The sequence below is a fragment of the Olea europaea genome, chromosome 11 (genome assembly GCF_002742605.1).
Source record: "Olea europaea var. sylvestris chromosome 11, O_europaea_v1, whole genome shotgun sequence".
In the NCBI taxonomy this organism is placed as follows: domain Eukaryota; kingdom Viridiplantae; phylum Streptophyta; class Magnoliopsida; order Lamiales; family Oleaceae; genus Olea; species Olea europaea.
In genome coordinates, this window is record NC_036247.1 from 34010305 (window position 1) to 34036492 (window position 26188).

At 33.7% G+C, this 26188-nt stretch overlaps 2 protein-coding genes and 1 pseudogene across 2 annotated transcripts; 1 reads left to right on the forward strand and 2 right to left on the reverse strand.

The window, feature by feature from the left end:
- Window positions 1–2235: 2235 nt before the first annotated feature.
- LOC111404165 lies at window positions 2236–4614 on the forward strand. Its single transcript, XM_023032929.1, has 2 exons — window positions 2236–2392; window positions 2749–4614. The coding sequence occupies exons 1-2, from the start codon at window positions 2346–2348 to the stop codon at window positions 3614–3616; spliced, it is 915 nt and encodes a 304-aa protein (XP_022888697.1). The 5' UTR covers window positions 2236–2345; the 3' UTR covers window positions 3617–4614.
- A 4556-nt stretch (window positions 4615–9170) lies between these two features.
- Window positions 9171–11623, reverse strand: LOC111404167 (cytochrome P450 76A2-like). Its single transcript, XM_023032930.1, has 2 exons — window positions 10588–11623; window positions 9171–10049 (listed from the first exon to the last, which is right to left on the reverse strand). Exons 1-2 carry the CDS (start codon window positions 11512–11514, stop codon window positions 9438–9440), a joined length of 1539 nt encoding a protein of 512 aa, XP_022888698.1. The 5' UTR covers window positions 11515–11623; the 3' UTR covers window positions 9171–9437.
- Window positions 11624–15711: 4088 nt separating this feature from the next.
- LOC111404767 lies at window positions 15712–22796 on the reverse strand (annotated as a pseudogene).
- Between the last annotated feature and the right edge of the window lie 3392 nt (window positions 22797–26188).

The window sequence follows — 26188 nt, forward strand, 5'->3', positions numbered from 1 at the left end:
TTTTATCCAATAATGCTACCTAGCATCAACGATGCTAAAATACCAATTCATGTGACTTTATGCCATAGACTCAATAAAAGATATAATTAAGTGATTCATTTAATTGTACCTCTTATTTAGTGTCATATTATTGTCATTTAAATTGATGTTTTAACACTAATGATACAAAATAACGTTACTCAATTTTAACAGCATAGATAACATTTGAGTAAAGAAAAAAAAAAGTTTTTTCCAGATTACTATGCCATTTGAGTAGAGCCAAAACAACTGTGTTAGAATATCGGTGTGATCCGAATTCTCTTTTAGAGATATATTTGGAGTTGAATGTTCGTATTGGAGAGTTCTTGAAGAAGTAATAGACGACAATGAGAAGGTTTCTCGATTTTGACAGTTTTTCTCTCATATTTCAACTCAAATAATTCATTATTAGTCTATCTACTATAATAGGGTTTTCACTTTTGTGTTAAACTCTTGTTGGTATTAATTCTCCGAGTACGTTAGAGATTTTTGTATTATAAATATGTGATGTATTACACATATTTATCTAATTGACTCAGAGAGTGATCCAGATGGATCTAAATTAATTAAGAAAGACTCGCAGATAGAGAGATTACAAGTCAGTCTTATGAGATCCAGCATCACATATTGTAACTCTTTACTTTTAATATAGTAAATTCTCCACATCTACTCGTGATTTTTCCCGTTTCAGGTTTCAACGTAAATCTTGTGTGCTCATTATCTCGTCTTTACTATTCATAACAATTGGCTTAATTTCCAACAAGTGGTATCAGAGCTAAAGTTTGACAATTCTTGGAAGGCCAGTTTGGTTTCTTATTAGAGCAAAATTTAATCAACTCAAAATGAGGTTTGATTGTTTCGAGATGGCAAGTATGAAGTTTGATATTTTGTTATCGGATAGCACCACTAGATTTTTGTTTGGAAGTTGGGGGAAAAGCAACGTAAGGATCAAGTTGTCATAAAGGGACAAAGAACACTTCGATTATATGTTTTGGAAGGTTTAACGATCATGTTCGATGTAGTTGTCGATTGTAGAAAATAGATATTGGACATCGGGAAAGATTCAGTGAGACTGATTTGATTATTTCATCTATTGAAAAAAGAGGCCAATTATCAACTCAAAAGCGAATTATTGTAAGATTGTTGATCCCTTTTCAAGATTTAGATTAAAAAAAAAGGTGGATTTCTTTACTTTTCTTCCACATTTCTTCATTCCTAGTGATATTATTTCCTTCTTGTGTATAATTCAATCAATAGGGTATTATACTAAATTTCTTCATTGTATTGGATATTTGATGAACCCTTTTGTTCATTTATTTTAGTTCAAGACTATTAATTTAGTATTTCTTGAATTTTTTACTAGTTTTGCATTCCCATCATAATTATTTAATCGCTTAACTACCAATTAGATAATAAGTTGTTTGTTATAGTGTAGAAATACTCACACTGAATTTAAAACTCGGTAAAACTAACATGTTTAGTTAGAATTAAAAATAATCTCTCTCACACATGCAACCACTTAGATAATATAAACTAAATGCATGATTTTCATATAAATTCGGATTAGGAATAAGATCAGGTCGATTAATCATAGGTTCGTATATTTTGGAAAAAGTCATTGAATAGGTTAAAGTTATCGATTGTCAAAATGCATTAAATTAACTATATTATGAATTAAGAGTTGAAATAAGTGGCAATAAGGTATTCAGGATTCCAATGCAAGCATCTCACATTTGAAAACTTCACTTTTATTACTTTAATAGATTAATAGTAGTATAGAAAACCAAACAATCATTCTCTTGATGTCACTCACACTTGAATTTAATAAAAACTATTGAACTAAATATTAGACTTTATTTCGCGCGAAAACGATAAACTTAAAAACTTTCTATTCCTATTACTTGTACAACGATCTTGTACGCTTGCAAATTTCAATGTCACAAATATTCATAATAATTGGCTCAATTTCAAACAAATTTAACACTATTACATTTCCATTAAACTCTAATTAAATAATAAGACAAGCATATGCCCCGAGAAATTCCTACAGCCACTCTTAGCTTCACCCAAGTACCAAAATAAACAATGCCAATAAAAGTTAAAATTTTGCACAAAAAATCCAATTTATATCCTAATACGACGGCGTGTGGTTCCACCAGAGTTGCCACGTATGACAGAACCCCATCGCATATACAAATAATTTTCCCTTGGTCACTCCGAATTTTGGCATGATGGCGCGACGTTTACAAACCTACACCTCCTTCAAACTTCCTCTTTAACTACTCTTTTTAACTCTTTTCTCTCGATCCTTTTTTCCAATTAGTAAAATGATGCTTGGGCGCTCGAATACCATTGGAGATTGCTTGAACAATCGGTGAGCTTATGTTGTTAATTAGCATAATTTATAGGTTTTACTCGCTGCATTGTTTTTTCAGGGTGTAATATTGGAAAATTCTGTAGAATTTCGCTCTATTGCTGATAGTATCAGAAAGATAATGATTTTCATATGCTTAAACCTAAAACATTTATGTGTTATTATGCTAAAAATGGGAAATTATTTGGAAATGTAGTTTATGCTCATGAAGTAGCCGACTAGTCGTGAAGTTTATATAATTTGTAACAGTTATGCGTCTACTTCAAATACACACAGAGTGTGTGTGTATTTCCTTTTTTTTATGTGGTTTCAAATTTTTTTTCCCTAAGTCATCTGATTTGTGAAATTTTATACAGATCAATGGATGGTATAGGTGAATTAGGCATTTATCAAATATGTGGGACGGGGGGCAAAACTGTGAAAGAGAATTGGTTTGGTAATATATGGAGAAGTTCTCGCAAGGGTAGAACATTGGATCCTCAGAAGCTCGTGATTGGAATTTTGGCATTTGAAGTCTCGAGGTTGATGTCGAAGGTGGTTAATATATGGCAATATCTTGGTGATCAACAGATTGTTAAATTGAGGGAGGAGATTGTAAACTCAATTGGCATTCAAAAACTAGTTTCTCGAGATAAGGACTATCTGATGGATCTTGTTCTTGCTGAGATATTTGAGAATCTGTTGAGTGTGTCGAAGTCGGTGGCTATTCTGGGGAAGAAGTGTGAAGACCCACTATACCACAATCTTGAACGAGTATTTGATGATCTAGGCGAGATAGATCCCAAATGGATATGGTGGCAATACAGGCTAAAGAAGATGGAGAGGAAGGTTAAGAAAATGGAGAAGTTTGTTGCGAGCACGGAGCAGTTGTATCAAGAGCTTGAAATATTGGTAGAGCTCGAGCAGAATCCGAGACAAATGAGGGCTGGTGCTGATATGGACCAAGTGAATTTATTTGGGTTTCAGTGGATGGTAGTGTGGCAACGTCTGGAAGTGAAGAATCTTCAGGAGACTTTTCCTTGGGTTAGAACATATGACTATATTGTTCGGTTGCTTTTGAGTTCCCTATTTACGATTCTTGAGAGAATCAAGCACCTACATAGAACAAATCAGATCGAAAATATTGAGGACCATAATCAGTACCCCGTAATGATTTACTTATGCGTGGGAATTCTATCTCAGCTCGTATGCAATTGTCAGTTTATACATCTGAAAACAAATTGAATAGGTCATTTTCTGATCTGGCCCCGTCTGATGACAAGATTAGATCAAGGAATAAGCAGTTGCTTGTTCTTTCCCCATCATCCATCCATTCGAGGAAAATTACTCAAATGAAAGGCAGACAATTAGCTCCTGGTGGCTTCAAAGGACAGGTGACTGGTGGAAATAACTCCCCTGTTAAAGATAGCTAAGTACCTTCAAGTAGCTACACTTTGCAGTCAAACGATACTTCTAATAAAGACACTGATGACTCCATTGCAATTCCAACTCGATACAGTAGCACAACTTCCACTAAACAATCTCTCTTCAATTCCAAGCGGAATCTGTTAAATGCCTCTCCAGCTACTCTCGATTATGCTGCTTTGGATCTCCGCTATGGAAATGTCATCCTAATAATCAAGAAGCTAGCTTCAGCTCCTGAATTGATCAGTGACGACTTAAGAGACTATCTTTACGATATGTTACCAGCAAGTATCAAAAACCGTCTGAGAGCAAAACTCAAGATAGTTTCAAAATCCTTAGGTTCAACGACTTATGATACCTCCTTTTGAGAGGAATCGAAGTTAGCACTGGTAAGAACACTGGAATTTTTGTCTCCACTTGCTCTTGACACAATAAGATAGCATTCTTTTCTGAACTTTGAAAGGCAGCGAGTGATTTTTGGGTCAAACGGGCTTCTTGTTCAGACCCTTCACTTTGCGAAGCAAGTAAAGACTGAAGCAGCAATTTTCGAACTTCTCATGAGATTAAATTACCTCTCAAGATTTCGTAGAGAAATTAAAGAAAAAACCTCCCGATAGTCTTCTTGTAGTAGAGCATGTGATGGTTATATTTTATCCGTAGATTTCTCATGTGCCTTTTAAAGTTTAATGAAGGGTATTTAGTTGGGCATGTATTGTGTTTCATATGGATCCTCTATGACTAACTTTTTGGCATGAGCTTTTTTTACAGTTGCATCGATCTAAACTTTTTCCTATGGCATGTTTGGTAAGTAATAGAAGATCGGATTAAAAATCAGATTCTAATTTTATTTGCTTAAATGCTATCAAGTATTGTATAGTCCTACTAAATAAGCCACTAGTATATATTTCTCCATGACTTTTACTCCTAATGTCATTTGGTGAATCAGATTGATTTATCTCTACGCAGAGTTTGCTAACTTGTTTCAGTGTAGAATACAGCGAATCCTATCTAATGCAGGTACTGCTGTTGCTATAAATGCATCAGCTCATCCCTCATAAATTCACTTTGCTAAACCACAATATAAATTCCTTTTTTCATCAATTACATCAATCGAATAGAATCAAAGTGCTGTGAAGTAAAGAGGCGACAGTGCTTTTGGAAAATTTGGCGAGTTGGTGAAAAATTTAGGTTCATTGAATGAAAGATAGAATATGAGATATTGATATATGGCACATTCGCACTAACGGTTACAAGAAGTGCAAGAAGGCACAGGTTTGAGTGTATTCTTTCCTAATTATGTCGGGAAAGAGTGCAAGAAATATTTTGACGTATATCGTTTTATTGTCCTGCTAAAGGCTTTGCTTGATCAATATGAAGAAGAACTCAACCCTAGTAAGCCCATAGCACTATGCAGCATCTCTTCCAAGAAATTCGAACTAATACTTATTATTATGAAGGTCGAGAGCCAATCTTCCTCGTACCATTAACAAAAATGGAGAAAAGCAAGGAACCGATCCGAATCATGACACACGAACATTTCATATAATTTTATTATGTGGCCTCCATATTTGATTAGACCTTCATAGTAGCTTGAGTTTCTGCTTTAAACAATTTAAAGTAACTTACTCCTTCAGATTTATATAAATAGGGACGAGATTATAAATCATGAACAAAATTATTATTTGTGTCCATGGACTTCTCTATGTGTCCTTAAAAACAGTTGTCCAATCACATAACAAGATTGTAGGAAATCAATATTTTCTCCACCTGTTCTAGCAAGAAAAAATAGAATTCTCTCTAAAATGCAAACCCTCACTTTATTTATATAAACCCAAACGGGCTTGGTCTGTTTTCTGACTCGGTCCTGGGCGTTTGTTTCTCATTTTTATAAGAATGAGAATGAAAAATATAGTCCTTATGAGCTCCACACAAGAGATAGAAATTCAAATTTGGTGGCTTGATGTGAATGATAACGGTCATATTTTTCATTTTAATAAGAAAAGAATGGGAACCAAACATGGGCTTAATTAATCTATTTAATTAAATCTAGTCCATGCAAACATATAAATAAGCAACTCAATTAATTAATTTATCCAACGCTTGTTAAATTAATTAATTGACAAATCACAATGTTTTAGTTCTCCTTTTGTGTACGACTCATCATGTTCCCAATCATGATGTCTAATGACGTGAATTATTAATTTGATCTAATCAAATTGATAAATTAAAATACCATTTTAATTTATCAACAATTTACATTCGCTGTCCCCAATTGACATCTAACAATGTGTCAGGGCAATGCATGTGATCGAGAATGTCATGTGGTATGAAAAATCAAACTCGTTCGTTTACTGTGAAATTATAATCTCTTTGTCAATATGATCCGATCAATTACGAGATATTGAAGTATGTAAATCCTGATTATTGATCATGTCTTTCATTTCACTATTAAGTCAATATAAGTCGAAAACTCTTTTTCGACTTCTGTGTACACCTTGCCCAAGGATTTTGTCATCGATTTAATTGAATGAAATGTAGATCATAATATTTTACTATTTAAGAGTGACAAATCTTCTATTGGTCATTCACAACATTCATAAGATTCTTAACATACCCGAACGATGTAGTATTAGCGGCCTTTGGCAGAGCAACATCTAACACCGTCAAAGTATGGTTGTCCTCATATAAGGCACCATGATGATCACAAGTCAAACGACCAATTTCACTCCCAGAACGTTAGAGATTAACCACTGATATTCATATAATTATCCATGTGGAATTTCTCAACGGGTTTCCAATATTTTGTTCCATAACAAAACATCCATGTATTCATTTAAATATCACCACACTTTAACCTGTGAGATCACCTATTTACTTTACAAGTAAGAAATGTCACACGTAATGATCTATCTGTAATAACGATATCTGTATCTCGTTATTACTTATGACCACGTATGATTTAACACTCAATCAGATATAATTTGTATCTCATAATCACAACTTCTCGTATTAATAAATTACCAAAATTTGAATCTACGAACTCTATTATTTAATTTAATTGAATATTAAATATTAAATCTGCCATAAATTGCATCAATTATATATTAAAAGTGTTTATGTCCAAAATTGATTAGATCTAAGACATAACACTTACACGAACAACCTCAAAGCTTTTAGAGAACAATGGGGACTATTCAAACAACCTTTCGATGAAATGTCTATCTAAACAAAAAAACAAGTGTCAATGGTTTCTAGGTATGCGACGCGTGCACAATCCAAAACCCATGGTACTTAGGCCTTCTCTCTTTTCTCACAAAATTGGGTGCCTTTGTGGTCCAAACCCAAATGCCAAACACGACATCATAAAAAACCAAATATTTTTCACTAATTTTTTCATGTGAGTCAAATGTTCACCAGTTCAATCAAAATTTCAACATTTCAAGTTTTAAGTGGGTTAACCTGTAAAGTAATTAAAAATGTCGATATGCTTTCTTTTCTTGTTCTGGATCAATAAATCCTTCAAGTTGCTCTATATGAACTTTTTCATCTAATTAAAATGTCATTTTACATCCATTTGATATATTTTCAAACTATTTAATGTTGTTATTGCTATAAGCATTCAAATGGATGTTATTCTTGTAATATGTGAATATATATCGAATAATCAAGATCTTTCTTTTTTTTTTTTGTAGCCTTTAGCTACAAGTCTTACTTTTATATTTATATTTGTCAATTGATTCACCGGCATTTATTTCACTTTTTAAAGCACATTTGCCCCCATAGAAATCTCTCTATATTTTGTCCTAAATTTTCAAGTATTTTGTCAATTTGAAACAACTCATAGACTCTATTGTAAGCGAGTGAGCCACGGTTATGACGTACGAGTGATGAAGCCCTCACTCAGGAGCTAGTGACTAAAGGTTGGTTCTTTATTTTCTTATGGTCGTGTACATAGAAGAAAAATAGCTAAGACTATAAGAGTATTAACTTAAAGTTGTGTAGTGCCACTATTGCTATAAGCATTCAAATGGATGTTATTCTTGTAATATGTGAATATATATCGAATAATCAAGATCTTTCTTTTTTTTTTTTGTAGCCTTTAGCTACAAGTCTTACTTTTATATTTATATTTGTCAATTGATTCACCTGCATTTATTTCACTTTTTAAAGCACATTTGCCCCCATAGAAATCTCTCTATATTTTGTCCTAAATTTTCAAGTATTTTGTCAATTTGAAACAACTCATAGACTCTATTGTAAGCGAGTGAGCCACGGTTATGACGTACGAGTGATGAAGCCCTCACTCAGGAGCTAGTGACTAAAGGTTGGTTCTTTATTTTCTTATGGTCGTGTACATAGAAGAAAAATAGCTAAGACTATAAGAGTGTTAACTTAAAGTTGTGTAGTGCCAATAGTATCGACATGAAGAAGAGGCTATCGACTTTAAGAAAACATTATTGTGATCACCTAAGGCCAGAACTTTGTAACTCTATCTTTTATTTATTTTTTTGTGTTAATTTAAATCTATTTATATAATTAGCTCCTATTTAGTTCTAATAAAATAATTGATAAAAATTTAAGTCAAAATCAACAATTAATTTTAGTTACACATTTCATGGAATCCACAACTTTTCAACCACACGTTCTATCAACTCTTATCAAAATCTACTAAAATCTGATTTTTTATTGAGTAGTAAAATTAAATGTTAAAAATCAAAAGGTTGTTGGTTTATTTAAAAAAAATTTATTCTCTAAATTTATATATACTCTTTAACAATAAAAAGCCTCTTGAATATGCCGTAAGTTAATTAAATATCATTTTCTCCCATAACAAAGCAAGATGCTTATTTACTGTATCACTTTGCCGTCGTAGATATAATAAGTTTTATCACCGTAAAAACTATTGTGTACAAGTTGGAAATTTGACGCATATTTTCAACACTAATGGTTGTTTTATAAAATGTACAGAAAACGGTGATAAATTTTCTTTCATTTCCCTTAATCGAAATTAAACATTTATTTCAAGGTTTAATTCCATTTTTTTATATACACTTTCCAAAGTGTCACTAACAAAGAAATATTTGCAGAGATCGATTAGGAGCAGACATGAGACTGGAGAATGATTGTTGACTGTATACGACAATTCATATGATTCCTCCATTCCAACCAGGTGGCTAGCACCCAACGATGGCTAGCCATTGTGTACACTTATAAAGGAAAAATCTTCGTCCAAGGCGCCTGATTGGCGCACCCTCCGGGCACCGCCCTGTGCGTCCAGCAGGGCACCACTTGTAGATTTGATACAATTAAAAGAGAGCTTAGCGGTGAACAATCAGCATTATATCAACAAAAACGATTTCATACTGTAGAAATTATCATCAAATTGTTCATCCAAATAAGCAGATACTCATATATATATATATATATTGTAGGTCTATTACAAGATTAATCAACTAACACCAGGGACAGATACAAGCACGGGCGCGACCATGCTATAACCCGTGTCCGCCCCTGAAAATGTCTACTTTATTCTTTTTTTATTTTATTAAGATAAATTCATTTATTTTTGTTTTGTAGCCCGGCTGGATCCGTCACTGACTACACACACACACATATATATATAGGTCTATTACAAGATGAATCAACTAACACGTTTTGTTGGTACCACCTTCAAGGGTTCCTGTTTTCGCACAACGGTTCCAATCAACTCATTCATGTCAATGGTGTTTGGATTTTTCGAAAAATCAAGTTCCCAATTAAATTCGTGAAGCAATGAGCCTAACAAAAAGTGCATCATAAGATGGCCTAATGGAAGACCTGGACAAATCCTTCGGCCTGCACCAAATGGTATGAACTCAAAATGTTGTCCCTTGAAATCAGTATTGGAGCCTAAAAACCTTTCCGGCTTAAAATCCCAAGGCTCCTCCCAATTTTCTTCGTCTCTTCCAATGGCCCAAACGTTAACAAAAACTTGTGTTTCTTTGGGTATCAAGTATCCCATATAATTAGTGTCTTGAATTGCCTTCCGAGGTACGAGGAAAGGAACGGGAGGATGTAAGCGTAGGGTTTCTTTGATAACTGCTTGCAAGTAAGGAAGTTTACCGATATCACTTTCTTCGAATTTCCTGTTTGATTCTACCACACTTGAAATCTCGTTTTTAACCCTGACCATTGCTTTCGGGTTGCGTAGGAGCTCCGCCAATGCCCACTCGATGGAGGTGCTAGAAGTCTCTGAACCAGCTAAGAACATTTCCTGCATAGGAATGCAGTTGCTTAGCAAATGATTGAGAAATTATTTATGATAAAAAAAAAAAAGGATTTCCAACCACGAAGAAGATTACAAACTTTTTTCTCAATTATGTCTTCAACAAAAAATTCACTTTTTAACCAGATACCTAATTTGTGGATAGAGTAATGCTATTTGTAGTCGTTCACTGCAACAGTTATCCTACGTGGCATACATATGACAGTTGATTATTTGATACATTGATGTGGTAGTTTTTTTATTCATTAATATATCAAATAATCACATGCCATGTGTATGTCACGTAGGACGATTGGTGTAGTGAGCGACTGTAAATAACATTATTCTTGTGAATAATTTTTTCAATGAATGATTGGTAAGGAAACTTCAACTTAGGATATAAATGTACTCCGATATCATATTAAAATCATATCATCTAAAAGTTTTTAAGTTTTAGAGAAGGATACACATATATGCTTTCCGTTTCAAGTTCTAATCCGAGTAATACTAACGACTAATTTTGGTCAAAATGAAAGTTGAAATATACCAGGATAAATGTGTTAATCTCCAGTTCTGATAATTTAGCAGGTTCATTCTTGCTTCCTTCAAAATCAAGCAACACATCCAAGAAGTCTTTCCTCGTCGGTCCGCCTGCCAGACGTTCTTCTATACGCTCCTTGACAAATTTTGTGGCAATATCCATTGCTTTCCCCAAATCACGGTCCATTTTTCTTCTTAGACCTTGCAGGTCAAGCCATCTAAGCCAAGAGAATAAATCTGAAATATTTGGACGGCCACCCCACTCCATTATTCTCTTCATGGCGTCAAAGAATTCTGAAGCCTCTTTCGACTCTGGATCCACTAAATCTTTGGACAACATCAGATTCCCGATCATGTTAAACGATGCCAAGAAAACATATCGTGCCACCTGAATACCATTCCTCCTTCCTTCCACAGAGTTGGCTTCTTTTTCTATCCACAAGAGCATATTGTCAGTGCACTTTCTCCTCAAAGACTCGGTCTCGTTGATTCTCTTGTTAACAAACATTTCCACCGTGCAGAGCCGTCTCATCACCCGCCAATAGACGCCATATGGAGCCAACGCCAAGGAACCTTTGTGGTAATTCTTTGACCTCAAGATGTCAGTAATGTTGCGGTTGATGAATGAGAGATCATGGTTCTTGAAAAATTCATTGGCTACATCTGCAGATTGTATAACCATCGTGTTGACTGAACCAATCTTTAACCACACAACGGGGCCATACTTTTGTTTGAGTCCGGCTATGGTTCTATGTGGTGCAGTTCCAAGTTGGAATATGTGACCAAATAATGGCCATCCAGGTGGTCCTGGAGGTAGCCTGCTGTAATTTGGCCTTCTTTTGTAGAATATGAAGAACAACATTGGTAAAAAGATGGTGCTGGAAAAAACAAGGAAACTCCACTCCATCTCTACAGAACTCAAACTCATCTTCATTCTTAGCCTAATGTCTCTATTAATATTTGCAGTACTCCAGATTTCAAGCTGATAACAAATCTTCTGCTTATAAAATTACTGTTGACTTTTGAATTAATTTACAGTGCTGACAATTACGGATGCATGCTTCTCGAATGTATGTACTTTTAAATATTAGATATTCAAGATTATGGAAACATAATTGAGGACTTGTTTGAACTACATTTTCTCAGAAAAAATATTTTCTTAAAGAGTTATATCATTTCAATCACATATTTTTCAATAAAATAATATTATACGCAAATCTAAAATTTTTCTTTATTTTTTAACCATACATTTTTCATCAATATATTATTAAAAAATTCATTCTAAGAAAAATAATGTGACTCAAACAAGGGTTAAATGTGCATCACATGGACTCTTGAAATTAGGAAAATGAAGAATTATTATATATGAATTGATTTCTTTTATTTTTGTTTATATATTATTCAAAAGTTTAAGATGGACCACGTATTCTCATTTAAATCTTAGAATAAAACTAATTGGTCAGAGTTAAAGACAGGGCCAAATTCAAGAACGCCAAGTGGCCAATAGCCACACCTCCAATATGGGGGGGGGGGGGGGGGGGCCGGGGGCGGGGGGGGGGGGGGGGGGACCCCCCCCCCCCGAAAGAGAATTTTGATTTCTCTGCATGTATTGAAGGGAATATTTGGCATTTCGAAAACCAATATCGGATGAATGAGAAATTACGAATTCTTGGCTCCTTGCCTATGACAAAATGATATATTACACCAAAGAGGAAATGGATTTTTTTTATTTTTTTTTATAAAGATAAAGCGAGTAATTAGAATTAAGTCATAATAAAGTAGTTGAAGTGGAAAAAATCAAATTCTTTAAACTCCAACAAAAAAAATATTGTTAAAAGTATTGAGAAAAAAGAATTATATAGGCAATCTATATTTATGAACAACAATCGAGTATATTTTGAAAGTGTTTATAAATGATTTAAATTATAAATAAGTAAAATGAGTTGTAGATAGTACTTGTTAGTTTTTCAAAATTTGTACATAAAAAGTGGCTTAATTGTTTATAGAATCATGCTACAAGTACATTGAATTTGACATTAATTTTTACATTGTGCCACGTGACAATATCATATTAGACAGTTTTTGAAAAAAACACACTTTCCCGTCAACTCCATTTTTGAAAACATTTAAAAACAATGGAGTGTCAAGACTCCATGTCAACGAAATAATGTACAAGAAGTTTTATTCTTGTTTATAAACATAAGCCAAACATAATAATTTCTTTATGAGCATTTTTGGCTAAGCTTAAATCCTTACCTTTAAGTGAAAAGTAAATTTTCAAATAAGTAATTTTTTATTAGTGAAATTCAGAAATAAGCAACTTACAGTAATATTTTTCTTCAATAATATGATGCCACGTGTCAAACCTTGGGATCATTACATTTGCATACATGGCACCCTGAGATTTCTTCTTCTTTTGTATTATGAGCGAACCAAACAAGGACTTGATGCCTACCAATGAAGATATTCAATTGGATGTGGTTGAATTTTATTAAAATTACACGATTTTCTGCATATTTATTCATATTATCTTATATTTATTGTTATAAGAATCGCTCTCAATCGGGTAGAATGTCACGTTTATTTATATTAATATGTTGTTGAAGAGGCGTCACAAAAAATATATGCATGTACAGTGAAAGTTTGGGAAATTTAGTTAAAAGTGTTGGAATCAATTCTCTATCTTAAGACATGATGTTTCATCCGTTTATAATCTCTTTATAAGTTTCCTTACATAGATTTGGCCTTGACTTTAAGCCTAGCCAAACAACACGGTTCTAAATCTGATCTTCTTATCGTGTGGAGATGTAGTATGGTCCCTTCATCTGGGAGGAATTTTGATTGGATTTTAAGCAATTTGTTTTCAAGTGGGTCCCAATGCTGCCATTTTTTGACTTTTTAATCAATAAATTATCACCTAAAAATCCATTTCCAAATATACCCTCTTTGACATAGTCAAACATAGTGATTGATGGAAATGTGTACAAGTAATTCAAAGTAAAAATAGGGGTGATATAGTCTTTTCACACTAGACTTCAATTTTAGGTGATAATTTATTTCTGTTGTAGTTAAAAAAAGGGGGCAAGGTATCTTTTTCATTGGCAACAGTCAAAGAATTGATGGCTTTCCTGAGAAAATGGCTACGAAATAGGGGCCTAATTTATTTTTTTTAATCGAAGTTACACTTGCACAATTTTTTCCAACAAGCGGCAATAAGATTTAGTCATGGTTGTTCTCATTTTTTCTTCATTAAAATGAAAAATATAATCGTTATTCATCACATTAAGCCACCAAATTTGAATTTATATATCTTGTGTGGGGCCCATAACTATTATATTTTTCATTCTCATTTTTATAAAAATAGGAAACAAACGCCTCCCTAAACTTAGTTCCGGTCTTACTTAATACCATGTTAACTTTTTCAATTGCTTGATAACGTGAATTTTACGTTGCTTTACAATATTAAAATCTATAGAATATTAAAAAAGTATCAAATATTATCTATTTAACACATTGGCAGTCAATCGGACCTGGTTTTCAACCGTTGAAAGGGACAATGTTGGAAAATCTACTGCAGTACAGTAAACTTGACACTCACATTGTGGATGTATCACAATAGTCGGAACCAAATAGGCAAATACGAATACATGAAACAATAAATATCCCCAATTTTTTGCATAATGGCTAAAATATTATGTCTTCTTAACGAATTTTAAACGTTGATATGAATATTGTTAATTGCTAGTTAATAATCTTTTCTAGTCTTCAATAATTACAAACCGTTGATAGATTTAAGGAAAATTTAAATGCAGTCTACAAGACTACTACCAACCACAGAATGCCCTCACGTAGACGCTATCGCTAATCAAATATTAAATTTCTTAAATATGTCAATATGGTGAAATGTCTTTTCTTCGTTAATAAATTCATCTCCCTATTATTGAAAATAACTTTTTTATTTGAATAATTTGACTTGCTTGCTACTATTTGATAATTAGTCATATTCACTACAACAAAAATAGCATTTTCTAACGTTTAAAAAACGTTGTTGAAGGTCTTTTGCAATGTTTGGACGTATGTTACAAATCTTGATATTGTTGTTAAGATCAATATTTGTTGTGTGGTTACGTTCAATATTTGTTCCTTCCTTCAAATCAAGAAGAAAATAAGGGTTATTTGACAAATTTTTTGACAAAAATTTTAGCAGATTTTAATAAAATTGGATGAAATGTGTAATGACGAGTTCATGAAAAGTGAGGTTAAAATTAATTATTAACTTTGCACTCGAACTTTTGTTAACGAGTTTTTAAGCTATTTGAATTAAATACTAAGATGATCCAAGTAATGACGTCAAAATATAGACTTATAACTGAATAGGTGGACAATTTTGACATAATTCTAGATCAATCATTGAAGTTGTGTATAGATTTCAAAACTGGGTCCCAGTGTAATATTTTTGGTGATTATATTCAACAATTTAATGTTACTTTTTCTTAGACCGTTACCAAGGATTTCTTGCTCGTTGACAAAATTTGTAGATAAGTCCTTAATGAAAAAATAATATTCTATATTATTATTCGACTCTCAACGTCTTTAATAAAAATTAAAGTGCTTCACTTGCAGAAAAAATTTAATTTTAACATGTAATATACTATTTTCAATATCGAGAGTTTGACAATATTGGACTTACCCAGTACTGTAAAAAAGTTAAAATAATGAGTATTAACATACATAAACGTTGCAAAAGGCAATATTAGCAACATTCACTTAAAAAATATTGCCAAATCTAAATTATTAACATCAATGGCAACATTTACTCATTAAAATGTTGCAATAGACTCTTTTAGCAATATTTAATTAATGAATGTTGTCATTTGTATATTGCAAAAAGGCATTTTTGTTGTGAAGATATAAGTGAATAAATTTTTTTGTTTGTAGTTGAGGAAACCACTAAGCAAATTAAATAAGATAACAAATAACAAGAAGATTATATTACTTTTATGTTTCTAAGCCTAAGATTATAGATTTGTTCTTCAATACATGGAGTTAAATGCACCAAAGGCACTTATTATTACATGATACTTTTTTGTAGATAAAATTAAGATACATTTATAGGTGATGAATACAAGAATCAAACTACATATTTTCTTGGTATCACCTTCAAGGGTTCAAGTTTTCGCTCCACAAGTCCAATCTTGTCATTCGTGTCAATGGGGTTAGGGTTAGTAGAAAAATCATGCTCCCAATCAAATTCGTGAAGCAACGAGCATAATGCAAAGTGCATCATACGATGGCCTAATGGAAGATCGGGACAGATCCTTCTGCCCGCACCAAATGGAATGAACTCAAAATGTTGCCCCTTGTACTCAATTTTCGAGCCTAAAAACCTTTCTGGCTTGAAACACAAAGGCTCCTCCCAGCATTCTTCTTCTCTTCCAATGGCCTAAACATTAACGAAAACTTGAGTATTCTTTGGTATGAAATATCCCACAAGATTAGTCTCCTAAATTGCCCTTCGCGGCAAAAGGAAAAGAATTGGAGGATGCAAGCATAGTGTTTCTGAAAGGGGGCAAGAAAAACCCACACAATAAGTTGCAAAATACAATCGAACTTAAAATAGAAATTAAACTTGCAGAAAATAAAGAACACAACAAGATCTTTCGACCGAAGCCCCAGAGGTTTAGTGACAAGCACCTAATCCCCTGTTGAGCATCCAATCGAAGTGGATATTGCTCGGTTGCACTAAAACCCCAAAAATAGGCAATCGAAGGTTACGGAGTTCAATTACTACAAGAATACACAAGAACGATACTTATCTCTTCGAAGGAACTACAAATCTACCTCAGACTCACAACGAATCAACAGACCACATCCCTAATCTCAACACATGAGAACTCTAAGTATCACTCAAGAACAAACCAGTATTCAGTGATTAATAACCTTCAAAAACATCGAATGATATGATCGATTCCAGAAAATAGGGAAGATTGAAAAACCCTAACTCGAGAGAGAACTGAAGAACACTCTCGAACCTCACTCAAGAGTCATACTAAATGAAAAGTCACTCGGCCAAACGAACAGCCAATCTCATTTATATCACCAGCATGTAAACTCTTCATCCAACGGTGGAAATTAAGCCAGGTGTCATCATCAGGCAGAATGCCATTTATAAAAGTGTGTTTTCATAACACGTTTTTGGTGGCAGAAAATATGGAAGCATAAATAACATGGTTCGAGTCACAACAATCTCCACCTTGCTACCATATTTTCTACTTTAGTGCAGCCAGGAGACAATATCACTTTCTCCTTTCATTTGCTCCAAGTACCTACAATTTTATCATATAGAGTCAATAGATAATGTCTTCAAATAGTTTTTAAATTTGTTCAAAATTATTATCTTTGTTCCCATATCAGATGGGTTATATTGAGTAGGTACTTTACCAATTTTCAAAACACCTTTTGAAATGATGTCTCTAATAAAGTGATACTTAATGTCTATGTGTTTAGTCCTGTCATGATACATGGGAATTTTACTAAGATGTATAACACTTTGATTATCAGAATATAATGTTGCATTTTCATCAACAATTCCAAGTTCCTTAAGTAATTCACTTAACCATATTCCTTCTTTAAAAGCATCAGAAGCAGCAATGTATTTTGCTTCAGTTGAGGATAAAGCTACAATCTTTTGTAATTGTGATTTCCAACTAATTACTGTACCACATAAGGTAAAAAAATAGGATGAAGTTGATTTCCTATTATCCCTATTTCCAGCAAAATCAGAATCGGTAAATTCCTTTAAGGTTACTCCTCCTTTGTTCATCTTAAACACAAGACCCAAGTTTACAGTACCCTTTAAGTATCTTAAGAGTCATTTTAAAGCATTCCAGTGTTCTTCCCTAGGGTTACTCATAAACCTACTTAATATGCTAATGCTGAAAGCAAGATCAGGTCTAGTACATACCATTAAGTACATCACAGAACCAATAACATTTGCATAAGGTATTTTTGACATTTTATCAAATTCTTCAAAAGTTTTGGGACAGAGATCAGAGGTTAGCTCAAAATGATTTTCAAGAGGCAGAGACTCGGATTTACAGTCAAACATGTTGAATTTTTTCAAAATCTTTATCACATAATTATATTGATTCAGAAATAACATATTTTTCTCTTTATCTTTATAAATTTGCATGCCAAGAATCTTTTTAGAATTTCCAAGATCTTTCATATCAAATTCAGATTTAAGTTGTTACTTAATATATTCAATTTCAGATTTATCACAACTTGCAAGCAACATGTCATCCACATAAAGTACAAGATAAAGAGAATGTTTACCTCCTTTACCTCTACAATACAAACATGTATCATAATTGTTCCTTTGAAAACTAAGTTTCAATACAAAAGAATCAAATCGTTTGTACCACTGCCTAGGAGCATGTTTCAGGCCATACAAGGACTTCTTTAACAGACACACAATATTTTCTAGATTTCCTTTCACAAACCCAACTGGTTGTTTCATATAAATTGTTTCATCCAGATCTCCATAAAGAAAAGCAGTCTTAACATCCAACTGGTCAAGTTCCCATCCAAATTGAGCAACTAATGCAAGTAAACATCTAATTGTAGTGTATTTAGATACAGGAGAAAAAATTTCAGTGTAACCTACACCTTCCTTTTGTGTAAACCCCTTTGCAACTAACCTAGCCTTATACCTAAGACTATTATTTCCCCCCTCACCTTCTTTTCTCCTATAAATCCATTTATAGTCTATAAGCTTTTAACTTTTTGGCTTCTCAACTAATTTCTAGATTTTATTTTTAAGAAGTGAACTCATTTCATCTTCCATAGCTGTTATCCAATGCTTAGAGTCTTTGCAGTTTATGGCATCTTCATAAGTGTTAGGCTCATTTTCAGTTTGTTCCTAATAGGTAAATAATGAAACAAAATCATCTTAATCATATCTTGCAGGTGGTCTAGTCTGCATTCTTTCCCTATCTCTAGTTAATTGATATTCTTCAATGGGATAGGTTGGATTTTCAAACTGGTCATTAGTGTTATTATGTAGATTATTTTCAGTTTCATTTTCAGCATCATTTTCTACGTTAATCATTTCTGGTTCAACAGGTACATTGGTTTTTCCTTCAATCTTAGGAGGCTCCACCTTAATTTGTACATCATCAGAAGTCAAATTTTGTTTTCCTTCTAGGCATGGCATAAGGGATTCATTAAAGACAACATCTCTTCTAACAATCACCCTATACCCCTTCTCACTTTTAACCCACAGTCTATAACCCTTCACATTTTCACCATAACCCAAGAAAACACATTTAAGTGATCTAGGTTATAGCTTTTCAATATTTTGGTGTGCATAAGCAGCACATCCAAAGGTTTTTAAATGTTAATAATCAACAGAATCTTTAGTCCATACTAATTCAGGTACTTCAAAATTTAGGGCAGAAGTGGGTGTTCTATTAACTAAATATGCAGCTGTTTTTACAGCTTCACCCCAAAATATTTTTGGCAAGCCAGAACTTAATAGCATGCATCTAACTTTATTTAGTAAAGTTCTGTTCATTCTTTCAGTTATGCCATTTTGTTGAGGTGTATAGGTAACAGTGAGATGTCTTAATATACCATGTTCTTTATAGAAGTTATTGAACTCATGATTACAAAACTCCAAACCATTATTTGTTCTTAATATTTTTATTTTGTGATCGGTTTAATTTTCTATTTTTGTTTTCCAGTCCCTAAAGACTGAAAAGGTCTCATCTTTAGATTTCAATAAAAAAAAATTCAGATTTTTCTTGAAAAATCATCAATGATCAAAAGATAATATTTAAACCCTGAAAGAGTACACACAGATGCAGGTCCCCACAAATCAGCATGCAAGTACTCAAGAATTTGTTTAGTTTTATGAGTTCCAGACAAAAAAGGAAGCTTAACTTGTTTACCAATCACACACTGTTCACAATGACCAATATCACCAAGATTTTGTTTACCAAAAATTCCTTTGTTTTCTAAAGTTTTTAGACTTTTCTTGCCAATGTGGCCAAGTCTCTCATGCCATAATTTTGTAAAAGAAAAATTTTCAGTTAAAGTAGTAGCAATTAAGCCAAGTAAAAGTTTAGCTTTAAGAAAATAAAGTCCATGTCTCTTACGGGTACTAATGACTAAATCATTGCCCCTAAGAATTTCAATATGTCCATGACCCAATTTTATGTTGAACTCCATATCATCCAACATTCCTAGAGACACTAGATTTCTCTCAAGTTCAGGCACATATCTAGTTCCTTTTAGAAATAGGACCTTCTCATTATCAAGTAACAATTTTATAGTACCTATTCCATTTACTTTACATGTCATATTGTTACCCATTATGACTTGCCCACCAGTAGTTTTTTCAATTTCAAGAAAACTATTCTTATTAGGGCACATATGAAAAGAACAGCTTGAATCAAGAATCCATTCATCACTTAGTCTCTTGTCCCCATTAATAAGGACCAAGTCATTTTCATTTTTATCTTTGTTATACATGAAGGCTGCATCCCCAACTTCATGTTTCTTTTCTTTTGACTCATTTTTCTTTTTATAACAGTCTTTAATAAAATGACCCTGTTTTCCACAATAAAAACATTTCTTTCCTTTGGCCTTGTTTTTAGACTTTCCCTTATCACCCCATTTTTGCTTATTTTCAAATGAAGCTTTTGAGTGATAGTTAGGTTTACTAAAGCCTTTTCCTTTTGCCATTAAAGTATCCCCATTATGACTTTCTTTTGTTTCATATTTTATTTCAAAGGCCTCATTTTTTAGGGTATTAATTATTATTTCTGTAGTAAGTTCATCCCTGCCATATTCTAAGGCAACCTTGTTATCTTTATATCCATCACTAATAGAGTTCAACAAGATCATAGCCAACTGATCTTGTGAAAGTTTTTCATCACAGTTGGTAAGATCTTGAGTCAATTTTGCAAACCTATTCAAGTTGTCATCCAAATTAGTGGAAGGGTCCATCTTAAAAGAAAAGAGTTGTTTTAATAGGTAATATTTGTTTGGGATGGTTTTTGTCACATACTGTTTTTCTAATTTAGTCCATAGTTCAGAAGCTGTCTTAGTTTCACCAATAGTTCTTATAACATTCTCAGACAGATACAAGAAAATATTACTCCAGGCTATCTCTTCTAATTCAGCCTTCTTAGTAGGGTTCATGTCTTGAGGCCAAGTGTCATCTAAAGCCCTAACATATCTCATTTGCATTAGTATTGCTTTCATCTTTTGATTCCACATATTGCAATCAATTTTTCCATCGAATTGTGCAACCTCAAATTTAACAGTAGTCATTTTCTTATGTCACACAAAATGTACAAGTTCGAGTCAAAAGATCACACCACAGCATACACTGGACGCACAACAATGTCAACAAGATTCACAGTATTGTTCAAGAAGACGCAACACATGCAAGTTTAAAACACATATGTAATATGCAAATCAATTCAAGAACTGAATAACAAAGGGCAGAAATTTTAGGTTTCTGTAAAATTCCACCTTCAAGATTCCCCAGATACACCCCCAAACTGGGCTTTTCTCAGATTCCCAAGATCTCACAGGAGTCTTTGGACAAAGACCAGACACCAGTGGGTAATTGGTGTATGGTTAATCAAGGGAAGAAAATTGAAACACACGATTTCATAAAGTAATCTTTACAAATTTAAAAAGATCTCACCCAACGAGTATAAAATACTCAAGGTCCTTCAATACTGTTTTAAAACAGTTCCAAAAATTTCAAATCTGCAGTAGATCGATCCTTCCTTCAAAGACCCAGGTATCTTACCTCAGTTCAACGCTCTGATACCACTGAAAGTGGGCCAAAAAACCCATACAATAAGTTGCAAGATACAATCGAACTTAAAACAGAAATTAAACTTGTAGAAAATAAAGAACACAACAAGATTTTTCGGCCGAAGCCCTAGAGGTTCAGTGATAAACACCTAATCCCCTGTTGAGAATCCAATCGAAGTGGATATTGCTCGGTTGCACTAAAGCCCCAAAAATAGGCAATCGAAGGTTACAGAGTTCAATCACTACAAGAATACACAAGAAAGAGACTTATCTTTTCAAAGGAACCACAGATCTGCCTCAGACTCACAACGAATCAACAGACCACATCCCTAATCTCAACACATGAGAACTCTATGTATCACTCAAGAATAAACCAGTATTCGGTGATTAATAACCTTCCAAAACATCAAATGAGATGATCGATTACAGAAAATAGGGAAGACTGAAAAACCCTAACTCGAGAGAGAACTGAAGAACACTCTCAAACCTCACTCAAGAGTCATACCAAATGAAAAGTCACTCAGCCAAACGAACAGTCAATCTCATTTATATCACCAACATGCAAACCCTTCATCCAACGATGGGAATTAAGCCAAGTGTCATCATCAGGCAGAATGCCATTTATAAAAGCATGTTTTCATAACACGTTTTTGGTGGCTAAAAATATGGAAGCATAAATAACATGGTTCGAGTCACAACAGTTTCTTTAATCCCGGCTTGCAAATAAGGGAGTTAACCGATATCACTTTCTTCAATTTTCTTGTTTGATCCTACCACATTTGAAATCTCATTTTTAACCTTAACCATTGTTTCTGGATTGCGTAGGAGCTCCGACAATGCCCATTCAATATGAGCTACTAGCAGTCTCCGAACCAGCTAGGAAGATTTTCCGTATTAGAAAGTGGTTGCTTAATATTGCTTTCAAATGATACTAATAAAATGGAAAAACTTAAAAGTAGTAGACAAGCTTATTTATAGTTTTATGCTATCAATGCTAATGATTCAACTCACTGTATTTTAGCCAAATTGGAAAGAAAATCAGTAACAATGTAACATTACCAATATGAAAATGTTGATCTCCAGTTCTGATAATTTAGCAAGTTCATTATTGCTTCCTTCAAATTCCAGCAACACGTCCAAGAAGTCTTCTCTCTTTTCTCCACCAGCCTTGCGTTCTTCTATACGCCCCTTCACGAATGTTGCAGCAATTTTCAATGCTTTCCCCATATCACGGTCCATCTTCCTTCTTAGTCGTTGCAGGTCGAGCAATCTATTTATATTTTCACATATTCTTCTTCATATTCCAGAGTCACTACAACAAAAACAACTTTTTACGGCATGCATCTACTGCATGCCGTAAAAAGAGACTAATTACGGCATGCGCTATATGAATGCCTTAAAAAATTAATTAATTAAAGTATTTACGGCATACATCCTCTGCACGCTGTATTAAACAAACATTTACGGCGTGCTTATAGTGCACGCCGTGTATTGTAAAAAATATGAAATTTAAAAAGCCCTAAATGTCATTTCTCCCAATTCCCCTCCCTTCAACACTACCTCTCCACAACTTCGTCCGACGCCACATCTCTCTCTGCCTTCCACCGCCGACCAACGGAACCCCGCTCTCACTCTCGTCTCTCTCCCTTTACTTCAACGTCTACGCCACCATTGGCGTCAATAAGGTAAGTAATTACTTTTTTGTCTTCAGGATTCGAGTTTCAAATTAGAATATGGGCTGTAAATCCTGAAATCCAAACCTAACATTTCATCCCCTCTCTCACTCGATGGATGACAGCTCTTTGGGACTCTCACTCTCAAAGTCTCTATCGACTACCTAGGCACCATCTGCAGAAGAAGGTATAAGTGCTAATTTTATTTTCTACCAATTAGTAAAAATTAGTATCTCATTGTACATTTAGGATTAATCTATTAGGAAGAAAGGATTTGAGAAAAATATATTGTAAATTAGGAATGGATTATAATTTATTATGCATTTATTTGATGGGATGTGTTAGATTACTGATTAATTAACAAGCTATAAATATGGAAGATTTAACATCCTTTTTAACTTATGATTTTCTTTATACTAAACTTGCCTTGCCTCGTCCATATGTTCTCCTTGTAGTATTTGATTTTCTTTATACTAAACTTGTCTTGTTCTTATATTGTTCGGAATATTACCGTGGCTCTTGGTTTGGTGGCAATTGCTTTGCATTTCGGTAGTTGGACTTTTGGCCTGTGTATTGGTTTGCGCATGGGACAATTTTCTAGGGCAATTTTTGTTATTGGCCATGATTGGTAATCCCTTTTTCCTTTCTCAATATCTACTAACTTTATATATCTAATACAAAAACTAAGTGTCTATTAAGATTAATTAGATTTGATTACTTGGATTGGTGAGACTGCCCGATATAACAAAATTTTACTTTCACTATCAACACAATTAACAGCTATGAAAAGAACGGAGTTGTCTATGATTGGTGTCTTTGTTGATTACAGTGGCCATTGGAGCTTCTCCGAGAATCTCAATCTCATGGACATGTTGAAAATGACGAATCATGGGTACCAGTAATGTTTTCCATAGATTCTTGAGCTTTTTTTTTATTCATGGGTACATGGCAATTTTTGTTTATCTTTCTTTTAAGAATCTGTGGGTAATTTGTGGTTATGATTTCTTAACTGGATGGTCCAATTTGTGTCCCTGCCATTTCTTTTCTCATTCCAGTTGCCAGAGAAGATCTACAAGAATCTGGATTTGTCAATCAAATTCCTCAGATGCAAAGTCCCTTTTCCCCTGTTTGCATATCCACGGTATCTGGTAAGGTTGCTTGAGATTATTACAGTTAAAAAGAAATTTTCTGTGTACTTTTTTGATAACATGGCGACATTGAACGTTACCAGACATAATAAAAGGATCATATCCTTCTCAATACTTATGTAGAATGGATTGGACAATCCTCACACGATTAAGAGAGTGTTGCTTAACTAAACTTGTGTTTTGTCGGTCTTGTATTGCAATGGTCTAGGAGTCCAGGGAAGAAAGGTTCACACTTCAATCCTTGCAGTGATTTGTTCAAAAGCAATGAGAGTTCCAACGCCACCACCCCAGTGGATATTGGTGAGACATGCTAGATGTGTGTCTCCCGCAGAAAAAAATTGAGGCCATGGCTCCAGAGAATTTTGATTATAAATGGAAAAAGAAAGAAATTACAAAAGGGAGGAACTTACAAATTTACTAGAAAAATGTTAAATCTGAAGACTCCAGTGATAACTCCGAGGCAGATCCATTTGGTAGAATATATAGTGGAGCAACACTTCGCCATCCGTGTCTTTGGCTTCTTAGAATTGTTTAGACACAATCTACATTTTTTTTTCATTTTGTAATAAATTGTACTTTTTTTTTTTGTTTATCGAAATTATGGAAAACGAGATTACGAATGTATTAATGTATGTAATTTTGTTCTTTAATTATTTTATTTATTATAGGTTTGATGGCAATCAAATGAATAAAAATTTGATGTTTAGGACTCTTTTACGGCTTGCACGTGTATGCCATAAAATGAGGCATCTTTTACAGCATGCATATGTATGCCGTAAAGAGCAACATCTTTTTATGGCGTGCAAATGCATGCTGTAAAAAGTCTATCAACAGCGCACATTCCCTTTTTTACGGCATTCATTGTACACCGTAAAAAAAATTGAGTATTTACGGCATGGCTTTATACGGCGTTCAAGTGTATGCTGTAAAGAACTTTTTAAGGCATGCATTGTATGCCATAAAAAACAAATTCTGTTGTAGTGGTATAAGATAGAAAATCTTTTGCTTATAGAAGTATATTTGACTTCAAGATTTCCCATGAATCTTAACTCGCTTTTGGCCGCTCTACGAGGCCAGTTCGTTGCATATTTTTTGCTGGAAGCCATTTGCGATCAGTAGTTTAGATTAAACATATAGTGCTAACATTGAACTTGTGGAGTTCTGTTACCCATTTAACCATTTTAATCTTTCACACAGAATTAGTTATCTATTTCTACTATCAAAAAATATATTCTTCATGTTTCCTAGAGATACTTTTAATTATATATAAGATATCCTAGATCATGAAAACATAAAGAAATGTTTGTTTGCCCTGGCCCAGAATATCAAATTGAATGTGGAAATTGGGAGAAGTGATGAGTACATCATATACTTTCTGTTGTCTTAAGACTTAAATCAGCCAAATATTTAACTCGAGGGTTTATTCTCTCTCCTTATTTATTTTAAAGAGTAATGGGGAACCTTTTCTAACTAAACATGTCAAGAGAAGGCTTCTATGGCTAAGAAATTACAAGATCTGTTCCAAAATACCTCACAAAACCCCGATACCTTGTGCGGGGTAGGATTAATGTGTGTATGTATATGTGTGTATTATAACCCTATTATTTTCATATAGTGAAAAATAATAGTCATTTTGCTTGCATGGATGTAAGCCTACTCTCGAACCATGTAAATTTGTGGGTTCTCTCTCTTACCAAGGGGCAGAGGCACACTTGGGCAAGGATGGTCAGTGGCCCTCCCAACAAATTTCGACTTTTTTTTTTATATATATATTAACAAAGAAAAAGGAAAAAAGAGTAAAACTTACTCCTCTCTTTCTCACCCATGGAGATGCTGAATTTTGCAAATTCTTTGACATAATTGGCTAGTGGAAGAGAAGCTAAAGCTGGCTTTTAGCATTTTCAGGGACGGAATTTGTTTATTTTTTACTATGCTAAGGATGATTTTTATG